General features: G+C 39.3%; 2 protein-coding genes across 2 annotated transcripts in view; one reads left to right on the top strand and one right to left on the bottom strand.

The window, feature by feature from the left end:
- Window positions 1-1,255: 1,255 nt before the first annotated feature.
- Window positions 1,256-4,575, bottom strand: LOC310925249 (galectin-related protein B; the record flags this gene model as incomplete). Its single annotated transcript, XM_083887146.1, has 4 exons — window positions 4,540-4,575; window positions 4,125-4,210; window positions 3,214-3,394; window positions 1,256-1,399 (listed from the first exon to the last, which is right to left on the bottom strand). The coding sequence occupies exons 1-4, from the start codon at window positions 4,564-4,566 to the stop codon at window positions 1,256-1,258; spliced, it is 438 nt and encodes a 145-aa protein (XP_083743272.1). The 5' UTR covers window positions 4,567-4,575.
- Window positions 4,576-7,171: 2,596 nt separating this feature from the next.
- zfyve26 (zinc finger, FYVE domain containing 26) overlaps window positions 7,172-27,235 on the top strand; it is a gene marked incomplete at its 5' end in the record, with an annotated part of 34,355 nt that continues 14,291 nt past the window's right edge. Inside the window, 25 exons of the mRNA XM_083886508.1 lie at window positions 7,172-7,356; window positions 7,492-7,567; window positions 11,450-11,536; window positions 12,710-12,841; window positions 13,572-13,911; window positions 15,553-15,677; window positions 15,922-16,086; window positions 16,189-16,277; window positions 16,787-16,938; window positions 17,046-17,261; window positions 17,782-18,390; window positions 18,618-18,782; window positions 19,503-19,654; window positions 20,008-20,251; window positions 21,069-21,332; window positions 21,412-21,531; window positions 21,878-22,048; window positions 22,202-22,435; window positions 22,692-22,797; window positions 23,055-23,902; window positions 24,421-24,620; window positions 25,087-25,191; window positions 25,312-25,434; window positions 26,001-26,177; window positions 26,810-27,059. Coding sequence (XP_083742634.1) covers window positions 7,172-7,356; window positions 7,492-7,567; window positions 11,450-11,536; window positions 12,710-12,841; window positions 13,572-13,911; window positions 15,553-15,677; window positions 15,922-16,086; window positions 16,189-16,277; window positions 16,787-16,938; window positions 17,046-17,261; window positions 17,782-18,390; window positions 18,618-18,782; window positions 19,503-19,654; window positions 20,008-20,251; window positions 21,069-21,332; window positions 21,412-21,531; window positions 21,878-22,048; window positions 22,202-22,435; window positions 22,692-22,797; window positions 23,055-23,902; window positions 24,421-24,620; window positions 25,087-25,191; window positions 25,312-25,434; window positions 26,001-26,177; window positions 26,810-27,059 — 5,335 coding nt within the window. The remainder of the gene's footprint in view (window positions 7,357-7,491; window positions 7,568-11,449; window positions 11,537-12,709; window positions 12,842-13,571; window positions 13,912-15,552; window positions 15,678-15,921; window positions 16,087-16,188; window positions 16,278-16,786; window positions 16,939-17,045; window positions 17,262-17,781; window positions 18,391-18,617; window positions 18,783-19,502; window positions 19,655-20,007; window positions 20,252-21,068; window positions 21,333-21,411; window positions 21,532-21,877; window positions 22,049-22,201; window positions 22,436-22,691; window positions 22,798-23,054; window positions 23,903-24,420; window positions 24,621-25,086; window positions 25,192-25,311; window positions 25,435-26,000; window positions 26,178-26,809; window positions 27,060-27,235) is intronic.

Raw genomic sequence — 27,235 nt, forward strand, 5'->3', positions numbered from 1 at the left:
GCAATGACGTAAAGTTAACGAGTAAAATTCAGCTAAAAAGTGCTAGTCATAATAACGTAATAAAAACGTAAAGAAACCAGGGAGTTTTTATCTTTTAAATAGTTTTAAAAGTCCTAAAAGGGATAATTCAGGTTTGTTGTGGTTGCACTAGCACATTACACATTTTCAGGATCCTTATTCATTCATTCATGGTCTACAGAGTGGTTGAACGATGTCATCGTACAATGCCAATAAAGGAATCTTAATCTTAATCTTAGTCCTCATCTTAACAGAAGTTCCATTGTTGTTAATGGGATGGTACGTTCTACGGGCTCTGTAGAAATTGTGTTACTAGCTGTTCAGGCCTTCAGTTTAGGGATAGGTCGTACTTTCTGCGTCGAGTCCTATGATGTAAATTTTCGTCATTTGTCATGGTTCTACCGTGCTCCCTGTAGCACAGCATTTGCCAGTCCAGTTGGTGGCGCTCTCTTCATGACATATCATGTCCCATTTGTCCCGTTTCATTAAGGCATAATTTTAACCACCATCAAGTGACCCAGTTCCAAGAGACAAGGGGTCAAGAGGTCAGGGTAAAAATTAACAATGGGATTCTAGTGATGGTGTCAGCAATGACTGTGAATGTGCCAGTACATCACACAACCACACACACAAAAAAGAAAAACTATCCCTTTAAGTTTAACCAAAAACGTTTGTCTTTGAGTCTAATCTGGGGGCAAACTCAGAGGAAGGAAACACACTGTGTGTATTACTGACATGCACTAATGTCATGGCTATATGAATTACATTGTTACACCTGTTACAATACTTAAGTCGATACTTTAATCAATTGATTCACTTTTAAAAACATTCATGTTCATGCGGGCGCTCGTAAACGTAAGTGCTTTCAGAGACATTAAAGACAAACATCTGATCTCACTGATGATGCATCGCCTGTGTGTGTGTGTGTGTGTGTCACAGCGATGCATCAGTCAGTCAATTATTGTATGTTCAGTCTTTACTCACTTCAGTTCAAATCACATTCATCAGGTTGATTAATAGGACTTTTGTTAACTGTTACACTCAGTCAATATCTTCAAGTCCTCAAACAGGTAATCTAGTGAAGGCACTTTGTCTTAACACATGATTACGAGGCAGCTGTAACTTTTGCTTTTTTTTGCAAGTGGAAACACAACATCCCCATCAAAGGTCAAATTATTCACTCAAGATTATGTAGTTTACTGTCCTGGGACATCCTCGTGTTGTTTATCTGTGGGTGCTAGGCCACTTTAGTGAGATGCACATCTCCAAACACTCGTAAGGAGGTGAGGGAGGCGAGCGGGGAGACGCGGTGGGTGAAGCCACACAGAGGCTGTCCGTCCACCAGGATACGAAACTGCTGGTGCTCACAAACAATCTCCATCTAAAAAGAGTCACAGAGAATATACAAGAGGGAAAACATCACATGTATATTTAAAAGTGAATATTTTACACAATTCATATCAGCCTGAATCACATGCTGCACCTGCAGTCAGCAAGTTAATAAATGAATAAAAAGTCATGGGTTTGTTAAATTAATATCTTTGGATTATGAGGATTGACAAAACATATTTTCAGCATCTTGTATTACTGAGGAGCCACTGCAGTTTTTATGACCATATCCTTTTTTTTTTCCATTTCTTCCACATGCATGGACATGCACCACTTATCACATATTTCTGCAAAATGGGTAATGCACCAGCAAAGCCAGAGAAGAGAGAACCTGCACGTTTTTATTTTTACTGATGTTGTTTTCCAACAGTCTCCACAAATGATCCCCTCAGTGTCCACTCTCGAGGGAGATGATATAGAGGTGGTTCACATGTATAAATACTTGGCTGTCATAATTGATGACTCCCTCTCTTTTAAATCGTGTTTTAGCTGAGACTAAAATTGTGATTTTCTTTTGGTGCAAGAAAGCGTCTTGTCGATGCAACGTTTTTGTCAATGTTGGCAGATCTTTTGTACATGCAATATGTTGCAGAAAAAAACTACCAGAGTTCATTTCAAATTTAATTTTAAATGTGTAACTGTCCAGTGTTTCGTATTTGCTGCTGCCTATCTTGGCCAGGACGCCCTTGAAAAAGAGGTTCTTGATCTCAATGGGATTTTCCTGGTTAAATAAAGATAAAATAAAAAAAATGGAAATTGTGATACAACAACATGACAAGGCAGAAAATGGATCCAGATCTGTTTCTACATAGTGTAAACTTAAAGGTTCAGTGTCTAACATTTAGGAAGATTTATTGGCAACAAAGGAGTATGCTTCCCACAGATGTTTTAGAACATGTGTAATCACTTTTAATGAGAAATAATTTTATTTAATTGCCTTAGAATAAGCTTTTTATGTGTAATGTCATCTCTACAGCAGGCCAAATGGACAAAACAACCAGATCACAAACGAATAGGAATGTCATCCTTTTATGGTATGTGAGGCCACTGTTGATGTCCTGACGTGCTTGGACAAGCGAGTGTGTGTGGTAAAGTCCACTGTACTATCAGTGCTCTCATTAATTTTATTAAAAAATGTGGGTATTTACTGTTATTTATTCGCTTTTTATTATAATTAATTATTAAATTAAGACTTAAGTCTTATTCCTATATATGTCTTTTGATGATCTTAACTTCCATTTATTGACTTTTCCATTACTGTTTATGTACCTATGTGCCCGTTAAGCTCTTTGAATTGCATTTAAATCGCATGAAAACTGCAAAAGAAATAAATCTTTGGAGAAACAATGGGAAAACATTGTGGGTCAAGCAAACATGTTACACTGATTCGAGTTCAACATTAAAGGTTGACTTCCTCAGGCTGGACCTGCATCTGAGAACAATCCACAGCCGTGTAGCCACATGTGTCTTATTAATACTTATATTGATATTATTATTATTACCAGTTGAGGTTATGGTTATTGTAACCACCTGTCTCTCTCTATTGGCTATGCTTCCACTCTTTGTAAATGTGATGTTTTGTTTGTTTTGTTTGCTGAACTCTGTGGCTCTATACAAGGGTTTTTTGTGGACATTTTAGTCAAAGAGGGTGTTTCTAAAGCCGTTCAAAACTATGTTTGTGATGTTGGATGATATAATAAATATTATATAGAATAAAATTAACTTGACTGTGCCTGTCTAACTGTAAGTGCTGCATCAAACACACAACAGTCAGTGAAAAATTTGACTCTTTCCAAAATGTTGTACCTTGAAAGCTTCTCCAGCAGCAAATGGAAAGAAGGAGAGGGTGTTTTCAGACGGACCCCACTTTCCAGCCAGACGGGCGTTACGTTGGACAGCCTTGTCCCTGAAAGTGATCTTCAGCTGAAGACCCACATCAGCCTCCTCGTCCTCCTCCCTAGGTTTACTGGACACAGTCACCTCCATGCTGAAGTGATGCACACACATACACACACATACACAACACTTCTTTATTTCTTGAAAAAGTCATCTTTGTTTATTTACTGTTATGTACTGTATACATAGGGGACAGTAACTTACCTGAATATTTCCATTGTTTCTTATTACTCTGTAAATAATTTCAACTACATTTAAATGTAAATATTATATTGATTTTTATGTCATACAATATTTTCACTGCACTAATTTTGGTTTAACAGCGGTGTTTACTCAAAATTAACATAATTTCAGACACTTACTACATTATCTTTAAAGATTATGATAATATAAGAGAGAAAATAACAAACAACAATGACAGTGCAGTTCTGTGTCAATACAATATAACAATAGTAAATAAAATAATAAATAATTTGACAACTTATTTATAACTGAGATTACTGATGCAGCTCTATCTTGTCCTGATTAAGCATAGGACTAAACAAATCACATATAGATTATTCTGTAATAATATTTTCCCAAAGCGTGGGCTCTGTCTGAACTCAAACACAGACTTACAATCGTGTTTTTACAATCAGCCAGTGCATCTTTATCCCCTTTATGTGTACTACAGTGTGGCTTCATTTATAAATCATTATTGGCAATTAATTGTGGGATATGTGTGTGTGTGTGTGTGTGTGTGTGTGTGTGTGTGTGTGTGTGTGTGTGCGTGCGTGCGTGCGTGCGTGCGTGCGTGCGTGTGTGTGTGTTTGTACACTAACCTCCTGGGTTTTTCATCAACAATTCCCATAACCACCAGTTTCATTGAAGGCCTCATACCCCCCTTTATCTCTCCGATGTACTCCCCCTGCATGTGGAACAATGGAGAAGGAGGAAAATGTATAAACACTGTGATCGAGAATGAGGCCTGCTGTGTCGCTGCTGCTGCTGCTGCTGCTGCTGCTGCTGGACAAGGACAAGGCGGTGTTTTAAATATTTGCTCTCTCATCTCCACGCAGTCTGCAAAGGCACTGATGGAAACAATAGCTTAATTAACTCAGTGACTCAGCTGCACTCACTAATGTAGGGCTGCTGTTGTTTCACCATACTGAACAGAAGAATTTGATCACAATAAAATGTGCACAAAAAATATCTTGAATGCATGCAGAGATAAATAAACGGAAGGCAGCTACATACATTTTCTTTCTTGTCCTTTTCTTCCATCCCACTCAGGGTGTGATGCACCGTCGAGATTTCGAGCCTCTGATGCTGCCAACTGAGCATTGATGATAAATTCTGCCTTGAGCTGGCAAACCCCGCCTGCTCCACGTTGTCATGGAGACAGTCAGGGGCACACAATGTGGCTGCGACAATGGTGAGAGACTGGAGAGAAAGAAGGTGGTGGGTAGTGATGGTAGTGGTGAGGAGGTCTTACAACAGCCTGATAATCCAACATTTGGATAAGATAATATGACTATAGATGTAAATAAAATTTGATAAAATAAACTAATAATAAAAATAATATTGAATTAAAATGATTTAAAGATATCAATTTAAAATGGGGGGGAAAGGGTTTGCTTTTTTCAGACTGGTTTAATTTTGGTTTTGGTATTTGTTTTGTTTACCTTGTTTAGTTTAGTTTAGTTTAATTTAGTTTGGTTTAGTTTAGTTTTGTCAGTGTTATTCCTTCTTTTGAACATTTACATAGCACCAGGCATGAAATAGGGGAAGAAAACGCCATTTAGTGGCAACAAATTAATATTTCTTTACCATGAAATAGAGTTTTTATCCTGCATTTCTGGGTTCGCAGCCACATTGTCTGGGTTTCATGTAGGTCACATGTCTATGTTTATGTTGTTAATTGTCAGAACATAGTGAATACAGTGTACACAGAATACAGTGCTATGTTGTCTTCACTTGCGTCTCTGTCACTAGATCTGCATCTCAGATTATTTGACCACAAGAGCTTGGGGAGCAAAATCTGACTCATGGGATCAGAATTTTTCAAGAAATCAAACAATATTTACATTTTCAACATGACTCACTCATGAGTTTAACAACCTCACCAGTCTCCACGGCAACAGTGTCCCAGTTGTGTTCATTTGTCCTCACAGACATTTCTGACATGGTCTGTGTCACTTCTACATCTCTATATTTGGTTGTGTTTTATGAATTTACCAAGTATGTCTCTGTTTGGGTGCATCAGTTCCCATTTTTTTTCCCTCTCAGGGTCTATGTGGAGTTTAGGCCCCATGATCTTTAACGTCCTTGATTGTAATCCTGGCAAAAATGTTGCCCAATATGCTATTTATTATTTATTTCCTTATAGTTATGTCTGGAATAGCAATGACACTTTGCCTGTTTTCCTCCTTCAGTTGAACAATAAAACAATACCATCTTTTATCCGTGTGTAAATCCTTCTAGCCCTTGCGTTTTTTTCTTTTGCTTTTAAATTTGCTATATAACTAAATAATCTGACTCAAACTCTTAAATAATTAGTTTTTTATTATTATATTGGGTTTATGTACTTTCCCACAGCGCGTGAAGGCAGCAGCAAATGTGCCTTTTGGGAACGCCCACCTCGTGCCAACCTTTGGCCAACCAGCATTGGAGAAGCAGCTGATTTTGTCACATGACCAACATCACGTAGCTAGCCCATGCTAGCCTAACCGCCTAGCATAACAGGTCAACAGTGAGCAGGAGTGACAGCAGCAGGAGAAGCTAATAATTGTAAACAAATGATCCGCGGTTTCTCTTTTGGAACAACATTCGGAAATGAGTAAGTGTTTGTGTTAAATATTCGGTAGTTTGTAGCAGTTTTGTGTTTGTCGCTGTCATGGAAGTTAGCTCGTTTACCTAATGTTTTCAGCCACAGAAAGTCAGCATTATTGTCAGCATAATGGTTAATGCTAATGCTAACCTGGCTGTCAACGCCTAGACAGACGGTGAAGATGGAAACAACGTTTGTAAAGCTCGTAAAAACCAAAGTTCTTACCGCTGACAGTTGTTAAATTCCATGTGATTGTCTCTTCAAACGTGGTTTGTTTGTAAAACTAACGTATAGTGAAGAGAGTAGAAGTAAATGTGTTTTACAGAAATATAATTATAAATGTAATGTATTTTAATGTTAGTAAACTGCACCTGTAAATTCTATGTCTAATTACATTTTTAATACAGTGATTTTCAACCTTCTGTAATAGATAGAAAATGCTGGTATAAAAATATATGACGATTTCTCCAGTGTAATGTAATTTCTGAAACCAGTCTTCACTGTACATTAAAATATATTGCTACACACAAATCAGAGCTGTGAAGTGTATTTCAATCGCATATGCGCCTAGAAATAGATAGTGCGAGTAGAAAAAATAAAAAGGGAGCACACGTGCGAGTACGGATTTCAACTAGGGATGCACGGAAAATTTGAAAGACTTTGATCACCGAAACGGAAACGATGTTGTGATGACTGATGCAAAAACTGCGGTCAGCACGCGCCTGTGTATTCTCGCTTAGAGTCTGTCCAAGATCAGTCTGGAACACCAATAAAACGGTTCTATAATATGTACTATAATTGGACAACAACAAAATTATATTAAAAAACAAAAAAAATGTTACAGAATTGGCATAATGGTGGAGGAAGAAAGTAACTGGTACATACATAATCAAAAACAATCAAACAAAAAAGGCAGTGTGTTTTACTTAAGTTTTGCCAAACTGTGTGATCTTCTGTTTCAGGTGAAACCAGCTCCAGAGTGATCCTTGGCTACAGGTCAGTAAACGTGGCTGTCCAGCTGTGACCGCTGAGCAGAGGAGTGTCACAGTGAACGTGGCCATGTATCCCTTCAGCAGTGAGGCTGAGACCTCACTTCAGGATCTGTTTGACTATTTCAAGAGGTGCTTGCAGCATGGAGAGTGGGAGCTGGCCAGCGCCTCTGTGCCGCAGCTCGTCAACTCCGGTCTGTCAGAAAACCTTCAAGACATTATCAAAGCTATCGTCTGCCATCCTTATAAATTAAAGTAAGAAATGCAGATCCACTCGACATCATCCTTTTCTCATGTATTTAGGAATTAATTGGATGAGAAACCAGTGTTCAAATAAATTATGTGTGTTAATTGAGATGTAGCTTTAAAGAATGTGCATTTATTTCTTAGATGGGAGTTCAAGGGCAGTCCTCACAAACTGGCTTGGTTTTGGCTCCAGGTTTTGGAGAAATGGACTGAAGAGAAGGTAAAAACACTAATAATCAAATTTCAGCCAACACTGTTATGGATTTGTTTCCCTTTGTTTGTTAATTAAAAAAAATTACATTTTTACATTTCCAAGTTGATCCCATTGCATTTTATTCATTATTCATTTTCTCAAGATATATTGTAGCTATTCTGAAAAATAGCAGATTTATGTTAATTGTAAAAAAAAAAATTCGGCGGCCAAAACATATTGGCCAAAAAGGCCATTTTCAGTTTTCGGAGGAAAGACTTTCAACACCGAAACGAAACGACCAAAACAATGTTGTTGATGACGCATACAGAAACTGCGACAGCACGAGCCTGTCTATTCCTGAGTCTGTCCAAGATCAGTTTGGAACACCAATAAAATGGTTCCAACAAGATGCGAGTACACGGTGGAACAGCACCTATTAAATGCTGGAAAGTCTGTTTGCGCAAAAGTGAGCTTAGAGCTCAGATTATGAACTCCTCGCAACATTCACTCAGATTCCCTGTACTTTGTTGCAACTGTATTCGACCCTCGTTATTAAGATCATTACTTGTATGTGGGCATAAAGCAGCACATTGAGACATGATCCAGGCTGCTTTGGATACGGATCATGGAACTTTGGATCATGTTTGATGAGATCTTCCTAAATATTTTCATATGATTCCGAACTGATTTATTCTTTGAAGCATGAATAAGAATCTATACAATTACAATGTCTTGACTTCAGTGAGGTAAGTACACACAGTCCCAGCCATAGCAACAAAATTAGATTCAAAAAGCAATTGGCATAATAATTTATTTCGGTGTTTCCTGATTTTAGGTTTCAGCCAACATTTTTCATTTCGGTGCTTCCCTATTATTTAGTGATATCTAAGAACAGATACAATTTGCTCCAGATCCAGATAACAGCTACGTTTTAGTTATACCCTCTTTATTAGTGCTTTACTGTGCCGTTTTGATCCTCTATGGCATGACTTTATTTTTTGGAAAAAATGATTTCACCCCATTTTTTGGAAGCTTGGAGGTCCCTGATAACATTCCATCCAAATATCTGAACCCCACCCCCCTGAGTCAGATTTGGGTTTGTTGTCTCGGAGCAACACTGTGCTATAAGGGTCCTAAAATGTCAAGGTTTTTTATGTGATTATGATAAATATTATACAAGTAAAACAAACAATATATTCGAAAATATTAGAAAATAACTTTATTTATGACATTGTGTGTGTGTGTGTGCGTGTGAGAGAGAAAGAGAGAGATGTTGAAGTCACAAACATGTGAGAAGAGGAAACCATAAACCTCCAAAACATGCGGGTCCCTGGCAAACTGAACAATGAGATTAACATCACAACACCCCGGAACTGCTCCAATTCTTTGGTTGTGAAGTTCAGGGCCCTGGTTGGGTCATATTGTATGGCATAGATGTTTGACTGCTTGACAATAACAGTAATAACAATAACTAAAACGAATAACTGGTATGAGGGGTGACCTCATACCATGAGATGGTGAAAGGACTCACTATTCTGGGTGCACATCAGTTTGTGCATTGTGGGGTGTTCTCCATTGGGGTAGCTGTGGAGCATTAACCTTCTCTTCTACATCCTCATTCCCAGACTTAGTCTGAGTCTCCTCATCAGCATGGGCACATTCACATTTAGAACAGAAAGTTTGTCCTATAACACTCTTCATCCACTGACGCATGCACATGCACACATTTATTTGCTCTGCTGACCCATGACTGACCCTGCAACTAACTAACAGTGTCTCAAACCTGATGTAGGGATCCACTCTTCCTCACTATCTCCACTGTCAGTGTCACTTTCAAGCTCACTGTCCTCACTGTCTGAGGGAATGGCCCTAACTCCCAGATCATTCTCCTTCCGACCATCAAATGTTCTTGCATCCATCGCCTGTAATTGATACCTTACCGATTACCGGTCCCCTGACTGGGGGTTGTCATGGGGGCACTTTGTGGCTGAGCATACTACTTCCTCCACTCCCTTACTGTCATGTGCTACCACCTGGGCTTTGGCAAGGGTTAGGTGGGTTCATTCAGGGATATTGTCATCCCACTTCTTCCTCTGTTTTCCTCTTCTCTTCCCTTCTACCTTGCTCTGTCGTATTACTTTTGGTAGGCCCCTGGTTCTAGTTACGTGGCTGTACCATATCAGCTTCCTTCTTTTGACCATGTTCAACAGGTTCTCAAGGCGGCTAGGTCCCGTATCTCGTTTGATGGTGCTTGCCTACTGATGTTTGCTCTCAGGCTTCCTTCAATCTCTACGCATTGTTGATCTATCCATTCTTCCTCTGCCTTCTTTAAGTTTTCCCTGATCGTTTTGTTAATCTCTCTGTATTCTGCCGACCTTGTGGTGTGCCTGACTTCAGTTTTCTGCGAGTGTCACACATTTCAAGGATTTCATCTTTCATCCATGATTTGTTTTTGTGGCCAAGGCGGCCTATGATGCTCTTTGCTGTCTCTGTCATAACTGTGGTGAAGACCCTTGTCAGGACTTTGACATCATCTTCTACTGCTAGTAAGGGTGCACATTTTCCACCTATTGTAGCTTGAAAAGTCTTACATATTCATAGTCCTCCAATTTCTCCAGATCGAATTTGAGTCTGGTGTTTTGAGGTTTGCTGGAATTCTTCAGTCTTATCCGGAAGTTCATGATGACCAGGTCCAGGTCGCTTCCGACATCCGCACTGGGGAACATTCTTGTTTTGGCTCCATTTAGGCTAGTACGGAAACGGTTTTCCACAAGAATCTAGTCCAGCTGATGTTAAGTACTGTTCGGTGCATGTCAGGTCCAGTGCTGAGTTGGTTTGTGAATTCCCAAGGTGTTTGCTAGGACTAGGTTGTTTTCACTGCCAAATTTGAGCAGCCATCTCCCTCTTTTGTTTTCCGCCGTCAGTACTGTTCTCCACAGCGAGCAGGCGTTTTAAAACGGTGACGGCAGAGATTATGTTGGCATCAGAGGACCTGCAGGTGAACTCCTGGTCAGTAATGCTCGCCTGCTAGCTGGCTGTAAACTGAAAGGATTTCCTGAACATATTGTTACGTATCATTACTCCACGCCTCATTAAGACACGCCTCCACTCCGTATAGGAAATCCAGTCCAATTTTTGCTGCCAGCTAGCAGAGCAGTCAGGGAATCACTTGTGGAGACATTTCAGCAGACAACATTAAAGCACTGAAATATCGGATTGGACATCTCTACAGTTGGATCCGATATTTCCGATCTGTTAATTACGTCTGTATCGGAACCCGATACCGATACCGATACTGGATCGGATCGGCCCCATCCCTAGTTATCAATCGTCTGCCCCAGGAGGCACATTCTGTAGAAAATGACTGGTGCCAGTGCGACAGTGAGGTCTTTGTGATTAAAGAGTTTGTGCTTAGGAATGTAAGCTGCAAATTTTAGAGAAGGCCGAATAATAATATTTCTCTTACACCTACTATTAGTGTTGCTCCAATACCATGCTTCACTGTACACAGACTGTAAAAAATATAAATAGAAAGTTAGCAACAGTATTATTATGTAGTCGTATTGTGGGGTGCTCATTTCTTCTTTATGGGAGAACATTTGTTACAGTTAGGTAATTTTGACTCTGAAATTGCTTGAAATGTATGTAAGTGGTAAATACATCAGCACAGATGTGTTTTTAACAGCTTTGCAGTTTAACAATTGTAAAATAATAGTATAGGACTGACATTGCTATAGGTAGATACTTAAATACAGGTTATGATATCGGTATCGACCCAAAAAAGAGATATCGAGCCATTCTCCCATGATTGTATGTCAATTCAATTGTATGTCTTTCTATATAAAACAACGTTTTAAAGAACCACCAACAGTGTGACTTACTGTAATAACACTTGTTTTTGGTTTTCAGGTTCCTCCCAGGGTCAGGAGAGAGTTGGAGTTCCTACTGCTCCTGGAAGAACTGGGGTCAGAGGGAATTACAGAGACTGTTCTGAAGGTTACTGTAATTTATACTTTTGTTGACAGAAGGGCTATAATGATATGCGTATCGAAATTTGAAATCACGATACTCAGAGCCACCAACCTGTCTCGTGGCGTGAGAAAACAGAATCGCGAAATGCCCTTTCTAACTCCCAGTTATTTTTCTAGTCAGCCACATGATATGAGCTGTTAGTGCTGCCTAACTTATTTTTATTTGGGGTATCAAATTATCGCATTAATTGTGATTAATTAATGCGTTGTTTTTTAATCGCGTTAATCTCTTTTTTACTAAGTCCCCGCTCCCGGGGGCAGCATCAGATGCAGCGACAAAAGCGTCATAAAACCATGTCTAACTTTAACAAACACAGACATGCTGCATACCCACAGAAAGGTCAGAAACTCAGCTAAAAGCTCATATAAACCATTCTTAAGTTCACCAAACACAGTTAAAACACCAATGGATCAAACCCGCAGGAGCGGGGAAAACCCGTTACCACGCATGCGGCGCTGGAACGTCAGCGTGATTATGTAAACAGTGGAGAATTCACAGATTCTAGCGGTACCATTTTTATCACTCTACGACCAAGATTCACGGATCCAGCCCCAAAATAAGAGCAAAAAAACAACGAACTTTCAAGAAATACAAGCGGAAATGTTGTCTTACCTTTTCTGTTTATCAAAACAAGTTATTTCCATCGGAACAAAACTGCTTCTCATGAAGAACTACACTTCCCAGCATGCTTTGGGGACAAATCCCAGTCTGATTGATCATTTACTTTGTATTTTTCCACAGTATTATTTTGTTACAGAAAAGAGAGAAATCTTTGGTTATTTATTTATTTATGTTCAAATCTGTTCACAGTGTTCCTAAATATTTGTTATTAAATGTTACATTAAGTTGTTATATAAGTAAATGTTGTTTAAATGAAATGTTTTTCACATTTAAAAAAAAATCGTGGAATGTATCGAATTGTGGGTCAAAAATCGTCATACAAATCGAGTCGTGAGTTTGTGTATGGTTACAGCCCTAGTTGACAGCCAAACTAGTAATAACAAAGAAGCACAAACTTAATAAGAATTTCATTTTAATAACCCAAATACTCTAATACTAGGTTTGCTCAAACTGATTACCTTTTTCTGTGTTTTTACTGCCTTGATACTTTTTCTAATTTTTTTTTTTTTTTAGCAGGATTTACACCATTCCTTTCTGAACATTCAGCTGAACCAAACAGCTGCAGATGCTGCTGTTGAGTCCTGTCTTCGAACCTTACTGGAGAAGAAGAAGCCCAGACTGGCTCAGTGTTTAGCGCTGTTCTTACAGGTAGAGTCAAACACTTAACACATTCGCTGACAGCCATTTTCAGAGCAGAGTCCCATACATACTTTTTGAGCATTTTAACCCATCTTTCAAGACACACAGAATATTGTGTTCTATGACAATGAAACTACCAAAAAAAATAATACTTTCTTCTTTCATCTGGAAAAAAAAGTTTGTTTCTACCTTTTTCCGTTCTTTAGTGAAACACATTAGAAAATAGGCTGATTCCACTAGAAACACAGTTTTTGACCAAAAAACAGAAAACGCGAGAAATTCGGCTTCTCACCGCTGAGCTCCAGTTCCTTTTTGAAGCGCACGGCTCCGTAAACTCCCTCCTTTCTTGTTCGTCATGATCCCCCTCGTCACCTCACACATCCCTCCCCAGTCCTCATCTCGGGTCGTCTTCCTCTATTACACTTAGTTTACAGGTTTGATATAGACAAATGGCAGTGAACGTTCAGGAGCGAATTGACATTTATAGACGTCAATGGCAGCGAATGAGTCAAAATGAAAAAAAAACAATTATCACACAATACAAAAACTGAAAACAGCAGATCCTTCAGTTTCAAATCATTTTGTAGATTGTTCCATGCCCATGTTAGCATCTCTAACCAACCTAACCTAACCAGGAAGTGCTCTTACTTAACAGTTTACATTGACTACATAAAATAGTACTACTTGACTACATGAAATATTTGCTGTTCCTTGTTTTATTTTTTCACATCTCCTCCAGGAGGGGTCATCCACAGAGGACCATACTCTACAGAACACATTTGTCCAACACCTGCGGAGGAAGCTGAGAAAGCCAGAGTTGAAGCCAGAGAAGATGGAGGAGTGGGTGGAGGATTTTTATGCAGTTTTGGCGGTGATGCCGTGGAGCTCTCACAGAAGCGGCGATCAGTTTGACACACTGTGTGAAGAGCTGTGGGCAGCCAGAGACGGACCACTCAAAGAGGAGCGGGTTCTGAGCTCGCTGCTTCGTCCTCAGTGTGATGCTCTGGTCTCTCTGTACTGCTCCACCGCTCTGAGGCTGCAGAGGGACCATCTTCTGAGGAGCACGCCCGACACAAAAGGTAGACTGAATATGAGATAATGAGAAGAGCATTTTAATAGAATAAAATAGAATAGGGAAAAGCAGTAGAAGATGAGTGAGTGGGTGAGAATACCTTTTCTTTTTTCTTTTTTTTTAATTTGCTGAGCAGCTCCTTTGAAATGTTGCTTTTACATTCACAAATTCCCAGTTACACAATTTCCTGCATAAGATACACATTAGTCCACATTATGTAACATATACGCACTAGTAATAATCACTACACATAATGTGTGTAAACATTTTAAACTGAATATATTTCTACATTTTATGGACCAAACAAGTAATAAAATAATCGAGGTTAAATCAATAAATCAGTAAAAAGTGCTGATCCACAGCCCATTTGTTTCCTCTTCTGAGCTGTTAATGTGGGTTTTGTTGTTTACTTTTTGTGTATTAGTAATGGAACTGGTAAAATATTTATAGTCTAAGCTGAGATTAGACTTTTTTTGTGGAAATGCAGATGTCACCGCTTTCCTCTCTTGATCCCACTTCTGCTTCTGTGAATCATGAAAATTCACGCAATGTCTTGCTCAGTTGGCGACACGGACCACCAACCAATATTACACCATATCGATATAATAAGGAAGACTACATACCACAAACCACAACATTGTAGTATCAAACTGCAGATATGGTTCTGATATAATTTCTTTTTACGTCTTTGAATCAAACATTCTCTTTGTATAAACCAGTCTATCAGTTCTCCAGCTTCACTTCAGCTGATTTCCCCTTTTCTTATTTTAGCTTATGGTGAGTCCACACAGCTGACATAATCAGTGGCAGACGTGAAGCTCTTGCTTTCGCTATAATCACATGATAGTGGCAGCACACATCTCTCTCATTACCGCATGTTGTCTGTGAGTCATGACACATTTACACAATATTTGAAGTTGTAATAATAATTAGGATAATAATATTTTTTGTTTTTCAGTTTGTGTTTGTTTATGAGTTTATTTGTCTCTGTTTCCAAGTAGCAAGGAGACTATTGCTCGCTGTCTGAACTTGCAAGAATATATTTATTGCTGCAATGTCCTGTGAGCTATAAAACAATGAAGGTATTCTTGCAAGTTTAGACAGTTTAGTGTGCAAGACTCCTCTTGGTACTTCATGAACAACTTATTTTCATTGACTCATTTCCATACACTATAATGATGCTGTGATTTGATTTTTAGTCCAGTTTATACACATGTCATTATTTTTCCTCCCATACTTCCATACATTTGGAATTGTATATTTTATTCAATATATTTGACGTAATTGTCTTACCTACAAAAGTTTTATTTTTTGAATGATCTGTTATTATTTAGTTTTATTTTGGGGGTCTGGAACAATTCAGTTCAATAAAAATAAAGAAATATTTAAATTAATATTTATTTTGCTTGTATCAACTGATACAAAAGTAGCCCGTGGATGCAGTGCATTGTGGCATTGAACTGAATCAAATCATTGACCTAACAACAATAATAATAACAATCATGATCAAATTGTCATCATGGATGTACTTATTTTTTTATTTTTTTATTTAACCTGTATTTAACCAGGAAGGTCTCATTGAGATTAAGAACCTCTTTTTCAAGGGAGTCCTGGACTTATTTTCTTTGTGTTCTTTTTATCCCCTCAGTGGAACTCTCTGAGGCAGAGAAGCTGTCTCTAAGTTTATGTTGCCACAAGGATCGTGCATCTATTTGGAAGACCATCTATTTTGAGTGCCTTAGTAGTGGGAAGCACTTCCTGGAGCAGGTCCTGGTAAGTTCTCAAAGAACAGTAGAAAAATACAAACACTGAGAAACTGTAAATGTGCTGTAAAAAAAAATCAGACTAACTTTTTTAACTTTTTAAAATAAAATTAATGAAGTGCAGACAGTCAGTCCTCTGTCAGTCGCAATTGTTGGAATACTAACATTTTTTTGGATCGTATTGATCCGTTAAATTTGGTTATCAACTGCATGTGATAAAATTCAACAGTGTAATGGTTGGTCCCTTCCTGTAGGTCACTGCACTTGACCTGATTAAACACGAGGAGTTCTCTCAGCTGAGGGATTTGCTGCAGCTGGAGTTCCGGCCATTGTCTCGTCTTCTGCTGCTGCTCGGCTGGACTCAGTGTCGCAGTCTGAGCTCGGCTCAGCAGCTGCTCACTGTCCTTCACCATGAGCAGGTCACAAGTGAAATTTAAGAGTCATTTAGTGAAGAAACGGATGTTTTGAGCATCAAGTGAAATCATTTGCTGATTATTATATTTATATTATTATATTTTCAGGCACCAGCCAGTGACACTGTTCTGCAGGAGTTTGCCAATATTTTGTCCTCTCAGCTCAGGATACTTGAATGGTGTAAAAACAACAACCCGTAAGCATTTGTTGTTTTTTTTTGTTGACATTTTTGACTGCATCTTCCATTTTATTTGAATCACAACGTGGTCACATTTGCCTTCATGTTTATTTCCCGACTTCTCAACTGGAACACAGTCAAATTGGACGTGATATCACTCCCAGTTGATGTAAATGGAAGGCACCACAGTTTCAATTTCAGTCTTCATTTTCTCTATAGAATATTTTACAACCGGTTACATCGACAAATTAAGCATTGATATCTTGTTTGTCTCACCACAAGACAAAACAGTTCCACATGTGTTTCCATGTGCTGCAACAAAGTTAATCTTCTTGATTAATTGCTTAGCTGCCTCAAATGTCTCAGTTGCTTTGCTTATAGTTCAATTTATATACTGTATGCACATGTGTATATTTAAATACAGGTACTGAATATGTAAAGCCACAACTTTCAAACAGAGACCTGCTTTTACTGTCACAGCTGTTCTGTGTGTTTTACATGTTTTTCTCTGTTTTCTGTTATTGCAGCGATATTTCCATGGAGTCCCTGTTGACGCAACTTCACACTCTGGACCATCATTCAGCTCTTTATGTTCTACACTCACTGACTCCTTTGCCCCAGTTTGAAGAGAGCAGGATACTGGATCTGCTCCAGCAACTGCCACATAAAGCAGGAACAGGTTTATGTCGTTCACTTGTTTCTGGAATTCTGGAGTCTAAACTAACACATATTGACTCCTATAACGTGACCCTGTCTAATGCTTTTTATTGTTTTTTTTTCTTGCAGAGGACACTGAGGCCATCAATGTTATCAGTCCTGGAGTGCAGAGGAATGTGGTTTTGTTTCAGGGGTTCTGTGCTATGAAATATGCCATCTATGCTCTTTGTATAAATGCACATAAATACTCAAATTGCACTAATTGTGAGTCCGTTCAGCAACAGCACCAGCACCAGATCTCTGAAACAGAAGCAGACCAAAATCAAACTACAGCTTCTGCAGCAGGTATGAAGCCAGACTTGCTTTCTGGTTTTGATGGAGTACTTTTTCTCTCTCAGTTAAATAATTGTAGAACAGTTAAAAAAAAAAAGCAGAGAAATAAAAAACATTTTGTGAATTTAGTAAAAATTGTAACCCTGAAAGAACATATTCAAACAAACTACATTGTCCAGCAAACATAGGGGAAACATTTTAATAAAAATAGTTTGTTTTGTAGCCTTAGAATAAGTATTTAATATTTACTGCCATCTTTTACATTTTATGCAACATAAATGATGATCATTTATTCAGTGATTCAAGGTCATGGTCATTTTACATGGTATTTGTAAAAATACTCACTGTGAAACTAAACTATGTTTCTCACCAGCTACTGACAGTGCCACATAACACAGTATAACAATACATTATAATAATAATAATAACAACAACAAAAAAAAAAAGCTAAGACTAAAACCCTTAAATACCTCCCAAAAATATAAATACTGACATATTAACGTTAATCTGTGATTGTTGTATAATTTCTCAGGTTGCCATTTGCAGTTCCAGCACTACCTGTCCGAGTGTCAGCTCTATCTTGAGGCCGTGCCAGCCATGTTCCGCCTGGAGCTCCTGGAGAACATCTTCTCCCTCCTCTTTCTCTCCACCACTGACTTTACACAGCAGAGTCAAATAGACACAAACTCAACTCCAAACACAGGCAATATAAATCAAGACTGTTCATCTGATACAAGAAACACAAATGTAGTATCAGGAGCCAAAATCAAAACGGAGGAGACTGATCATGGCATGAAAGAGAATCAGAAGTTGCGTGCAGGTTCACCCACGGCATCACACCATGGCTACCTGGACCTGGGACACTTCATCCTGGGCTGCAGAGGTTTTTTGGTTGATGTCACGGCCATGGAAGGTTTTCTGAAGCTGCTGAAAGAAGGACTGGAGGGCATGTGTGTGATGAGTCAGCAGGAGGGGCAGGAGGGGGGAAGAGCACTGCTTCGAGAGGCTGAGGCGGTGGAGAACCTCGGCTGCTCAGTAACGGCTGAGACGTTTGGAACTCGTCTGCAGGGTTTGTCCAAACGCACTGCAGAGGCTCATTGGAGGCTGCAGATCATCACCAGCAACCAGGGCAGTGAAAGTGGTGAGACGCACAATTTTTCTACTACTTATGATGTTGAAAATAATTGTTCCTAAGATGCAAGTTTTGGATAATTCTCATACACAGATTAAGTGAAATTGAAAATTGTCAGTTGCAGCGGTGGTTGTGAAACCAGTGAAGATTCACAGCCCTATGATTTACACTAGTTCATGGGAAAAAATACTGTAACAAAGAAACAAAAAAACTATTGATGTTAAACTCACTTGCAGTTCCAGAAAGCCCTCTCTACACGTCGGCCGTCAGCTGTGCTGCCTCCACTTCTTTGGGACGCAATAAAAGCTCAAGTCTGAGGAGGAGGAGAAGAGCAGGGAGGCAGCTTACAGAGAGACAAACCTCCATCGAGAAACGCAATGACGTCAGCACGAGTGCCTCAGGTAAGATGTAAACACCCCTACTTTCCATTACATCCAGTAGGGGTTGGATTCACAGAATAACTCAAAACAAAACACTGTCCATGATAACAATACACCTGATACAATCGGGATAATGCAAATAATTATTAAATTACTTATTAAATAATTTTCACTGTTGTCCACCAATATCCCACTGTTGGTGTCTTCTTGGGCCAGTTAATGGTCCACTTTACATTAAGAAGGGTTTATTGGCAGAAATCGAATATACTACCCATAAGTATGTTTGTAGAAGTGTATAATGGCTGTAGTATGAAAATGATTTGGTTTTGGCAGCCTATTATATAGATTTTAGGCAATGGCCTTGCTTTACTGCCATTTTAAACTGCCAAGACAAACTAGACTGACCACATATTTTTCTTTTTGAAGGCCTGTCTGACATGCTTGGGAAAGGGAGGGATGTATATGTCAGGACCTGGGAGGATATATAATTGTCTGTTAGAGTCTGCAGTCTCTCAGTCTTAGCACCACCATTGGAGTCCTCTGACACATCCCTTAACAGTGAATACCAACTCCTCCCCTCAAATAGACGATTCAGAATCCCCATATAAAAAGACAATAAATATAACAGTGATCTCACCTTATCGTTAAAGACTGTTCCTCTGTGTGGGTCTTTGTCCTTAAGGGTGTAACTTTTTTTGAAGAGTTGTTTTATTCTTTATTGTTTAATTTATCTTTCTTCAGATGGTGGAGGAGGGGCAGCGACAGGTTGTTTGGAACTGGAGGTTTGTCCTTGCGGAGGCCCTCACAGCTGGTTGGTCCCTGCCATGTTGTCCCCCCCAGAGTCTCTGCTCATGTCCTGCGTCCGCCGAGGAAACTTCATGGAGGCTCGTCAGGTCTGAATGGCAAACCCTTCTTATCATATCTAAACTGCTTCTGTTGTTACCATGATACAATATTACTACCAATAATAACAACATATCCTTACTTTAGCCCACAACTACTGTAATATACGCTCATTATGACTCTTATAAATGTTTTTTTTAAGTTTGTTTATACACTTCATGGCATTGTTTTAAAAATGGTTATTGTCCTGCATTCATGACTCAGTGGTTTAAAGTTATGCATAATTAAAAATGCTGTTTAAACTAGGCTTAGTGACGATTTCCATTATGAAAACCACCAATAAACAGATTGGCAGCTTATTGTAATTGTAAAAATGAGTGTGTATTTCCTGGCTGCTCTGCAGGTGTCACTTGTGTTTGATCTGGCAACGTCTCCATACTGTGGCGAGCTGGTGTTTATGGAACGCTACAAAGAAGTTCTGGTGGAGTTGGGTCAGGTGGAGCAGAAGATGGAGAGTCAGTCTATGTCTTCGTCATCATCTTCATCGGAAGGCTTGGGCTCAGCCACTGTTTCAGGCACTGGGAGGGTTAGGCTGGGCAGCAGTGGACGGTCAACGCTGCAGGCCATCGGAAGTGCTGCTGCTGCAGGTTTGACTCTGGTTTACATTTTTTTCCTCACCACTCATTACCACCACACTTATAAATTAAAAGGTGTATTGAACCAACTGGTAAAGCTTTACTCAGTGTTGTTCTCAATGCTTCAAATCTGCTAACATTGCATGCAGAGTTGTGTGTGTTGTTGTACCTTAAAGTACCTGCTCCTCTGACTTTCTCTAAACAACGATCAGAAAAGAAATGTTTTGCTGACAGTTATTGAACTTGTTATGCCGTTACTCAACACTCACTCATGACATTTTGAGTCTTAAGCCTGAAAAGCTTCTGTCTGAAAATTAGAATCTACACAGAGGAAAATTATGTTTTCTTTACATTTGAGTTACACCATTTTCTTTAATTTTTTACATGAAATATAATTTTTAATTATATATGTATAACTGTGCTGGAAATATAGTAATGTGACAGTGCAAGTTGGCTGGTTGTGTAAAATAGGATTCTTTCTTAGTGAGATATCAACCCTTTTTCCACCTCAATCCTTTTGATTGATCGCCTGTAATGTGATGATGTTACCTCAATTTCACATTAATTGAGCACTTGTAACTTTTATTTTCCATTTTAATTTAAAATAAATGTTCAAACTTAATTTTCAGGTTTTATTTCATTATCGGTTTTAATCTATTCCCTCTTTATCCGCAAATCTCTCTATGCTTGTGCTTGAAAAGTGCCAAATAAATTTAAAAATTTAAAAAATTAAAAGTAAATAAAATAAAATAATAAATAAAATCATTTTTGTCTCTTACAAACTTATGCAAACTTGTATATCTGAATCTGTGTGTGTGTTTCTCTGCAGGTGTGGCTTTCTACTCCATCTCGGACATAGCAGACCGTCTCCTCAGCACCTCTGCTCACCTGATGCCCTCCCTGGAGGAAGGCTACTGGCTGAGCTGCTGCTCTTCAGACCCCTCTGGTCTTCTCTTTAATCTGCTGGAGGAACTCAGTCCAGCAGCCATGGCTGCCTTTGACTTGGCCTGCTGCCACTGTCAGCTTTGGAAGACGTCCCGGCAGCTGCTGGACACAGCAGAGCGGAGACTCCACAACAGTTTCGAGACTCGAGGTACAATGACAAGATTCTCAGATGGACTGTAAAAATAAATGAATGAAAGTGTGACTATAATTCCTGTCTGCTTCCACAGGAGTACGAGTCGACCCAAAAGTTCCTCACTCTGAGGGGATCTGTGGTTTTCCCATGGTAGTGCAACAGATCAGCAAGATCCTGAATCATTTTGTTACTAACAAAGGCTCTGTTAAAACAGGTACATTTAAATATTTTCATTCGAGAAATTATTATCATATCAATTAAAATGGTTGAAAATGTTTACCCCACTTCAGAGTATGACCACATATAATTAAGAAATAACTTGCTTGATGCAAACCTGACCAGATGTTTGATTTAAATATTGAATAGCTGTAGTGATCATGTGAGCTATGTGGACTTTTTTAAGAAAAAGGGAAAGAAATAAAGCAAAACAGTAAAAAGACTGTGGTATGATATTGAGTCATACGTAATTTTTGCATGTGTCCCACTGTGTCATATCTGAAAGATGAACTCTTTTGTTCGTTCTTAATAGTTTTTGTTTCTGTTGCATTCTTAAATCCCAGAAGCTGTTATGGAGGACCAAGTGTTTGCCAGTCCATTTGGTTGCTGCATTCACAAAGTGCTCCTGTGTTGTCAACCATCACTGACTGAGGAGAGCATCGCTGCTCGGCTCAGTCTGGCTCAGCGCTTGGAGACCACGCTGCAGGTCCTGAGTTCTGCTACGGAAGGCATAGGTCAGCACCGACAGAAGCACAGAAAAATTCAAATTAAACATACTCCTATAATTGATCTGTTTTAGAGTAACAAGTAAAAAAAAGCCTTTTACCAACTTCTGCATATTGTGTGATTGGCACAATCATTGAGTCTGGATACTTTATGTCTGACAGAAGGTAGCATTGGCAGCTCTCTCCTGGCACTGTTAGTCGAGCAGGCCAACCTGAAGCAGACAGAGCTGGACGCTCACCCCGTGCGCACCAACATGAAGCAGCTGCTTCGTTCTCTGGACCAGCTCTGCCCCTTTGAGCCAGACGGAGACCTCGCAAGACCAGATTATGTTCGTAGTTTCCTGGACTACATCAACACACTGGCATCTGTGCTGGTGCGCTGCCTGGCTTCAGAAGGTACAACATTCATGTTTCATGGAGTAAAGATGATGAACAACTCTTCACAGAAGAAGAAATATCTCTTCAATGTTACACCTAAGTGACTGAATTCCACAAAGTAAAACTGGATTCAACTTAACTAAACTCGACATGTTTGCTTACATTAATCTGAGCTCTCAAGAAGGACTTTTAATTCTTTAATTATTTATTATGTGAATGTAATATGCTTCCATAACTCTTTACTTCACTTAAGTATGTATGCTTTTTCTTTTAGATCATAACAGTGAAGTGAAGCTTGGGAATCCCCTGCTTGTGTTGCTCCAAACCCCATTTAAGCTTCTTTCCCACCTGCTCTTTGACAGACAGGTGTCTCCTGACAGGTACGCACTGGCTAAACCGTAATAGTATGAAGAAGCACACATCAGGGTTATTGCCTGTCTGCAACTCTCAACTTTTTGTAATACAAAGAGAATTTCTGTGAGCCTTTTGTTCCATGCATTCCATGTGAGCAGACCCTCATTTTGTCACTGTATGACATTTTACTCTGTTTTAGCTTCAACCCACTGAAATTGAGGAGGTAGAATCTGCCACACGGTATATTTGTAGCTTACCTGACTCCTGCTTAATTTCTCCGCAGAGTGTTGTCCTTGCTGCAGCAGGAAAGTCTGCGACTGAGTGTCCAGCAGGTGATTGTTCATCGATGCTGTGAGTCTTTGCCCTTGTGGTTCTCTTGTCCAAGTACTGAAATAGACTCCAACCAGGCCAAAAAAGATGATGGAGTGTTCAGTGTTGCCAGCTTGTCCTCGCTACTCCAACATCATGCTCAGGAGCACATGTCAACTCTGGGAATCACAGACACTGTCTCAGGCACTCAGTCTGATACGAGTTCGGATTCTGAGGCGTCGGTGGAAGATCTCTCTGCCTCAACCACCACCCTCTCCACCTCTCCACCTTCTCATTCATCCTCCTCTTCCTCAAACTCTTTCCTCCTCACACCATCAGCAATGTCATTTCTTAAGTCCCGTTCCCCTTTACTGGCCACGCTGGTGTGCCTGAGTGCATGTAAAGGAGAGACTGCTCGGACACAATCCTCTGGATGGTCGGGGTATTTCCGTAGTGGGCGTAAAGAGGTTGTCTTGGACGGCGAACAGATTTCTCGTGAGGCTGATAACCTCTTGAAAGGTTTTCCTATTCTGTGGTCCTACCTTTACACCATGGCTGAACCAGTAATGGACACGCCGTTGGCTGAGGGTGAGGGAGGATCTACTGGACTCGGGGCAGTTCTTTGTGGGAAACCTCTGGTCACTCTCCTGCTGTCTGGACCACAGGATGAAGTTGCCCAGTCTGTGGCTGCTGAGGCCTTCCAGAAGGCACTTTCCTCCAGAGACCTGGCCCGAGCACTCAGCTTGCTGGAGCTGTATGGGCAAGGCTGTAGCCAGGAGGGGGCGCTAAGAGACCAGCTACTTGCCTGTGCTGCTTTGGAAGGTGAGGAACGCTGGTAAAATGTTGGTCGATTAAGTTTCTTCTTGCACTTTAAATAAATAATGATATGTGTGATCATTATCAAAAAACAGTCAACTTTTTTTTTACATTCTATAGAATAAATGATTAATTGGACAATTTGATAAATAAAAGCAGATTATTTTCGAATGAAAACAATAATCTTCTTATAAAGTTAACATGACAATTGATTTGGTTCTCAATCATCTATTTAAACATAGTCCAGCTAAAATGAAATTGTGTTACCGAATCAAGTAACTCTTTTTCCTAATCATAAATGTTTAGATGAAATCCTGGTAAAATGTTGGCCATTAAGGTTTCTACTTGCACTATTGAAATGATAATTAGTTTTGACCCATAAAGTTATTATCATCACTTAATCGCAATCACTAAACCAGTAATTTGAAGTAAATCCAGCAAAAAAAAAAGGATTTAAAATCATGTGAAAGTTGCTTCTGCTTCAAATGTAACAAACGTCTGTTTATATGATTGTTTATGTTCAGATGGAGTTGAAGGTTCTGGTCAGCTGTTCCGTGTACAGGATGCAAACCTGCGAGGTCGCGTTGCCCTTCAGTCTCTGGAGCGATGGCCTCTGTCATCCAGCCTGGAACTGCTCGACTTCTGCCTCACTGACCCAAACACAGAGACCTCACTGAGGAAAGACCTGGAGCTGAAGAAGAAAGAACTGGATATCTATCGCTGGGTACAGTGTTGACGCTGATAATTGTGACTGCATTTGATTGCCTCTCATTCAGGATTTGAAGCAGCAACCTTTTAGCTGCAAGCCCATTTCCCTTCTTCCAGGCAACAGGCTGCCCATAACATAAAGAATAGTAATTAGTGATAAAATCTTTATGCCAAATAGCATTGTTAGTAAGACAACACAGAGTAGTCGTGGAAAGCACAATTAATAGAATGGTTCAACTAAAGGTGAAGGAACTACTTTTAAGCTTGTTCTTCAATGCATAAATATACATTTTAACTTTAAGCTTGAGTAACCGATACTTTTTATCATGCTTTTAATGACTTTGCCCTTTTGGAAAGTTTTTCCACTTGACTTCAGCCTTTAGAGTGTTTTTTCCTACCCTCTTATGTAAGCAGCACATCTCTCAGTGATGTCACTACACTCCTTTGTGTTGTGATAAGTTTCTGTGCTTCCTTTGTGACAGATGTTGAATTTACAGCCTCCATTGCCATGGGCAACTTGGCAAGAGATGAGAACTGAGTCAAAGACAAACTCTGAATCCGTGTTTTCCATGATGCTGGAGGCAAAAGTAGGTGCAGCAGATTGGAATGAGCCTTCATTAATTAATCTCCTGTGGCATGTAATGGAAAATAACACCCAATAAATACCCACTTGCATATTTTTGGATAATGTTTTTTTTTTTTTGCAGGAATTTGCTCTTTGTGCACAGTGGGTGGAGCTGTATCCTGTATCTGAGCAGCTGAAACTGCAGCTAAAGACGGAGCATTTGCTTAATCTGCTAGACAAAGGACACACAGATGAGGCTTCTCAGGTAAAGGTCTGCAAACACTCAGTATCTCTGTTTCAAGGGAACTCAAAGTAAGTAAGCAAGAGCTCATATTGGTTGACCTCTAATAATTTTATAATTTAAGATATAATTAGGTAATAAAAATAAAAGTCCAAACATCATTGAAATATCATAAAACAATTAGACTAGTGCACTAGTGCGTTAGCTAAAAAGTTTCCAACATTCTTTAAATCCACATTTTCCATGTCACACTCCCTTTAGTGACATCCGCCTTACAGATTTTGACCTGAAAATTAATGATCGTTAAAGGCAGTGTGTAAAAATAAGTTTGTATTTGTAAAAGTTGTATTTAATATATGAAAACTGGAATTGAACAAGCACTTTCACAAAATGCATAATTATACAATTTAATAGAAAAATATACATTCATACATATATCAATGTCATATAATATGATGTGTTATATTCTAAGCCAGCCTCTAAATATTACACATCATCTACTGTACAGTAGATTTTACACTATATGCTGGAAAGTGAAGACTTTCTGCTTGTACATGATTCTTATAATTTCTTTTTCACCATTTCTTCAGTTATTGGAGGGCCTCTCTGACTTTGTGGTGGGCCTGGACATTTGCGAGCGCGCTCTGGACCGGTGCCCCGGACTGGCCGCCTGTCACTTCCTGTCTGACTACCTCACGCTGCATTTTCAGAGGCAGGTCTCTCCTGCACGGCGGCGACACATCCACGCTCTTCATCTGGGCTCTAAGGTTTGTGAATATGAATTTAAGATCGTTTGGTCTTGTTTGTTTGGTTGTATTAGATTTAATTTGTTGTTGCTTCATCATTCTTCAGGGGCCAAAACATTTCCTTTCTTAAAAAACTTGTAAAAAATTTATTGTTTTTTGACCCTTAAAGATTCCTGTCATACGTCTTAAGAAATAAAATACTACTACTATTAGTATTACTACTATACTAATGATAATAATATATACTTTTATATACATGGCAGCTTTCATACATAAAATGCTGCTCAAATTGTTCGGTAATGTAAAATGTAAAAATATAATAGAAATAAGTCTATTGTATAGTTGAGACAAATAAGAACATGAAAATGGGAAATAGTAAAAAAAAAACATCCAGTTAAAGAGCAAATAATTTTAATTTTAAAACATTCAATGTAACCACTCGTAGCACTGAATAACAATTTGTGCTTTGCTGTGTCTTTTCCCCCTGAAAGTTCAGTTGGCATGTTACATATAACTAAAATTATATTTAAGCCGGATTGTACTTTGCCAGATGTACATGCAACCAATTTTTCAAATTTAAGGGTTTGATATGAGACGAGATGTCCTCTACTCGACTCAACAAAATTCTAAATTCTGGTGTTTTCCTTCTTCAGGTGTTGCTGACTCTGCCCTCTGCAGCCAGGCAGGATTATTTCGCCCTGCTGTCTGAGCCTCTGCTGATGCTTGAGCAGCTGCTTATCAATTTGAAGGTGGACTGGGCAGACATGGCGGTGCAAACCCTGCGCAGCCTCCTGGTCGGTCAGGAGGCCGGATTTGGTGCCAAGGACATCGATAAGCTTCTGGCAGACTATGGCTGCAAGGCCCTGGACTTCTCCTGTGCACCCAGAGAACGGACAAGATCTGGTCAGTGACAATGATTCATGTAGACAGAAGTGACCATATAATGGGCATCAGATCACCTACCTTTTCAGCACTGGTCAACCTGTGTTTACAGTGCCAAGTTGTTAAAAGAAGGTCCATTGTGAAAGAATTATGGCACTTTTCCAGTACACAGTTGTGACTTGACTCTATTTTTTTCT

This window comes from Microchirus variegatus (assembly GCF_963457635.1).
Source record: "Microchirus variegatus genome assembly, chromosome: 3".
Classification (NCBI taxonomy): domain Eukaryota; kingdom Metazoa; phylum Chordata; class Actinopteri; order Pleuronectiformes; family Soleidae; genus Microchirus; species Microchirus variegatus.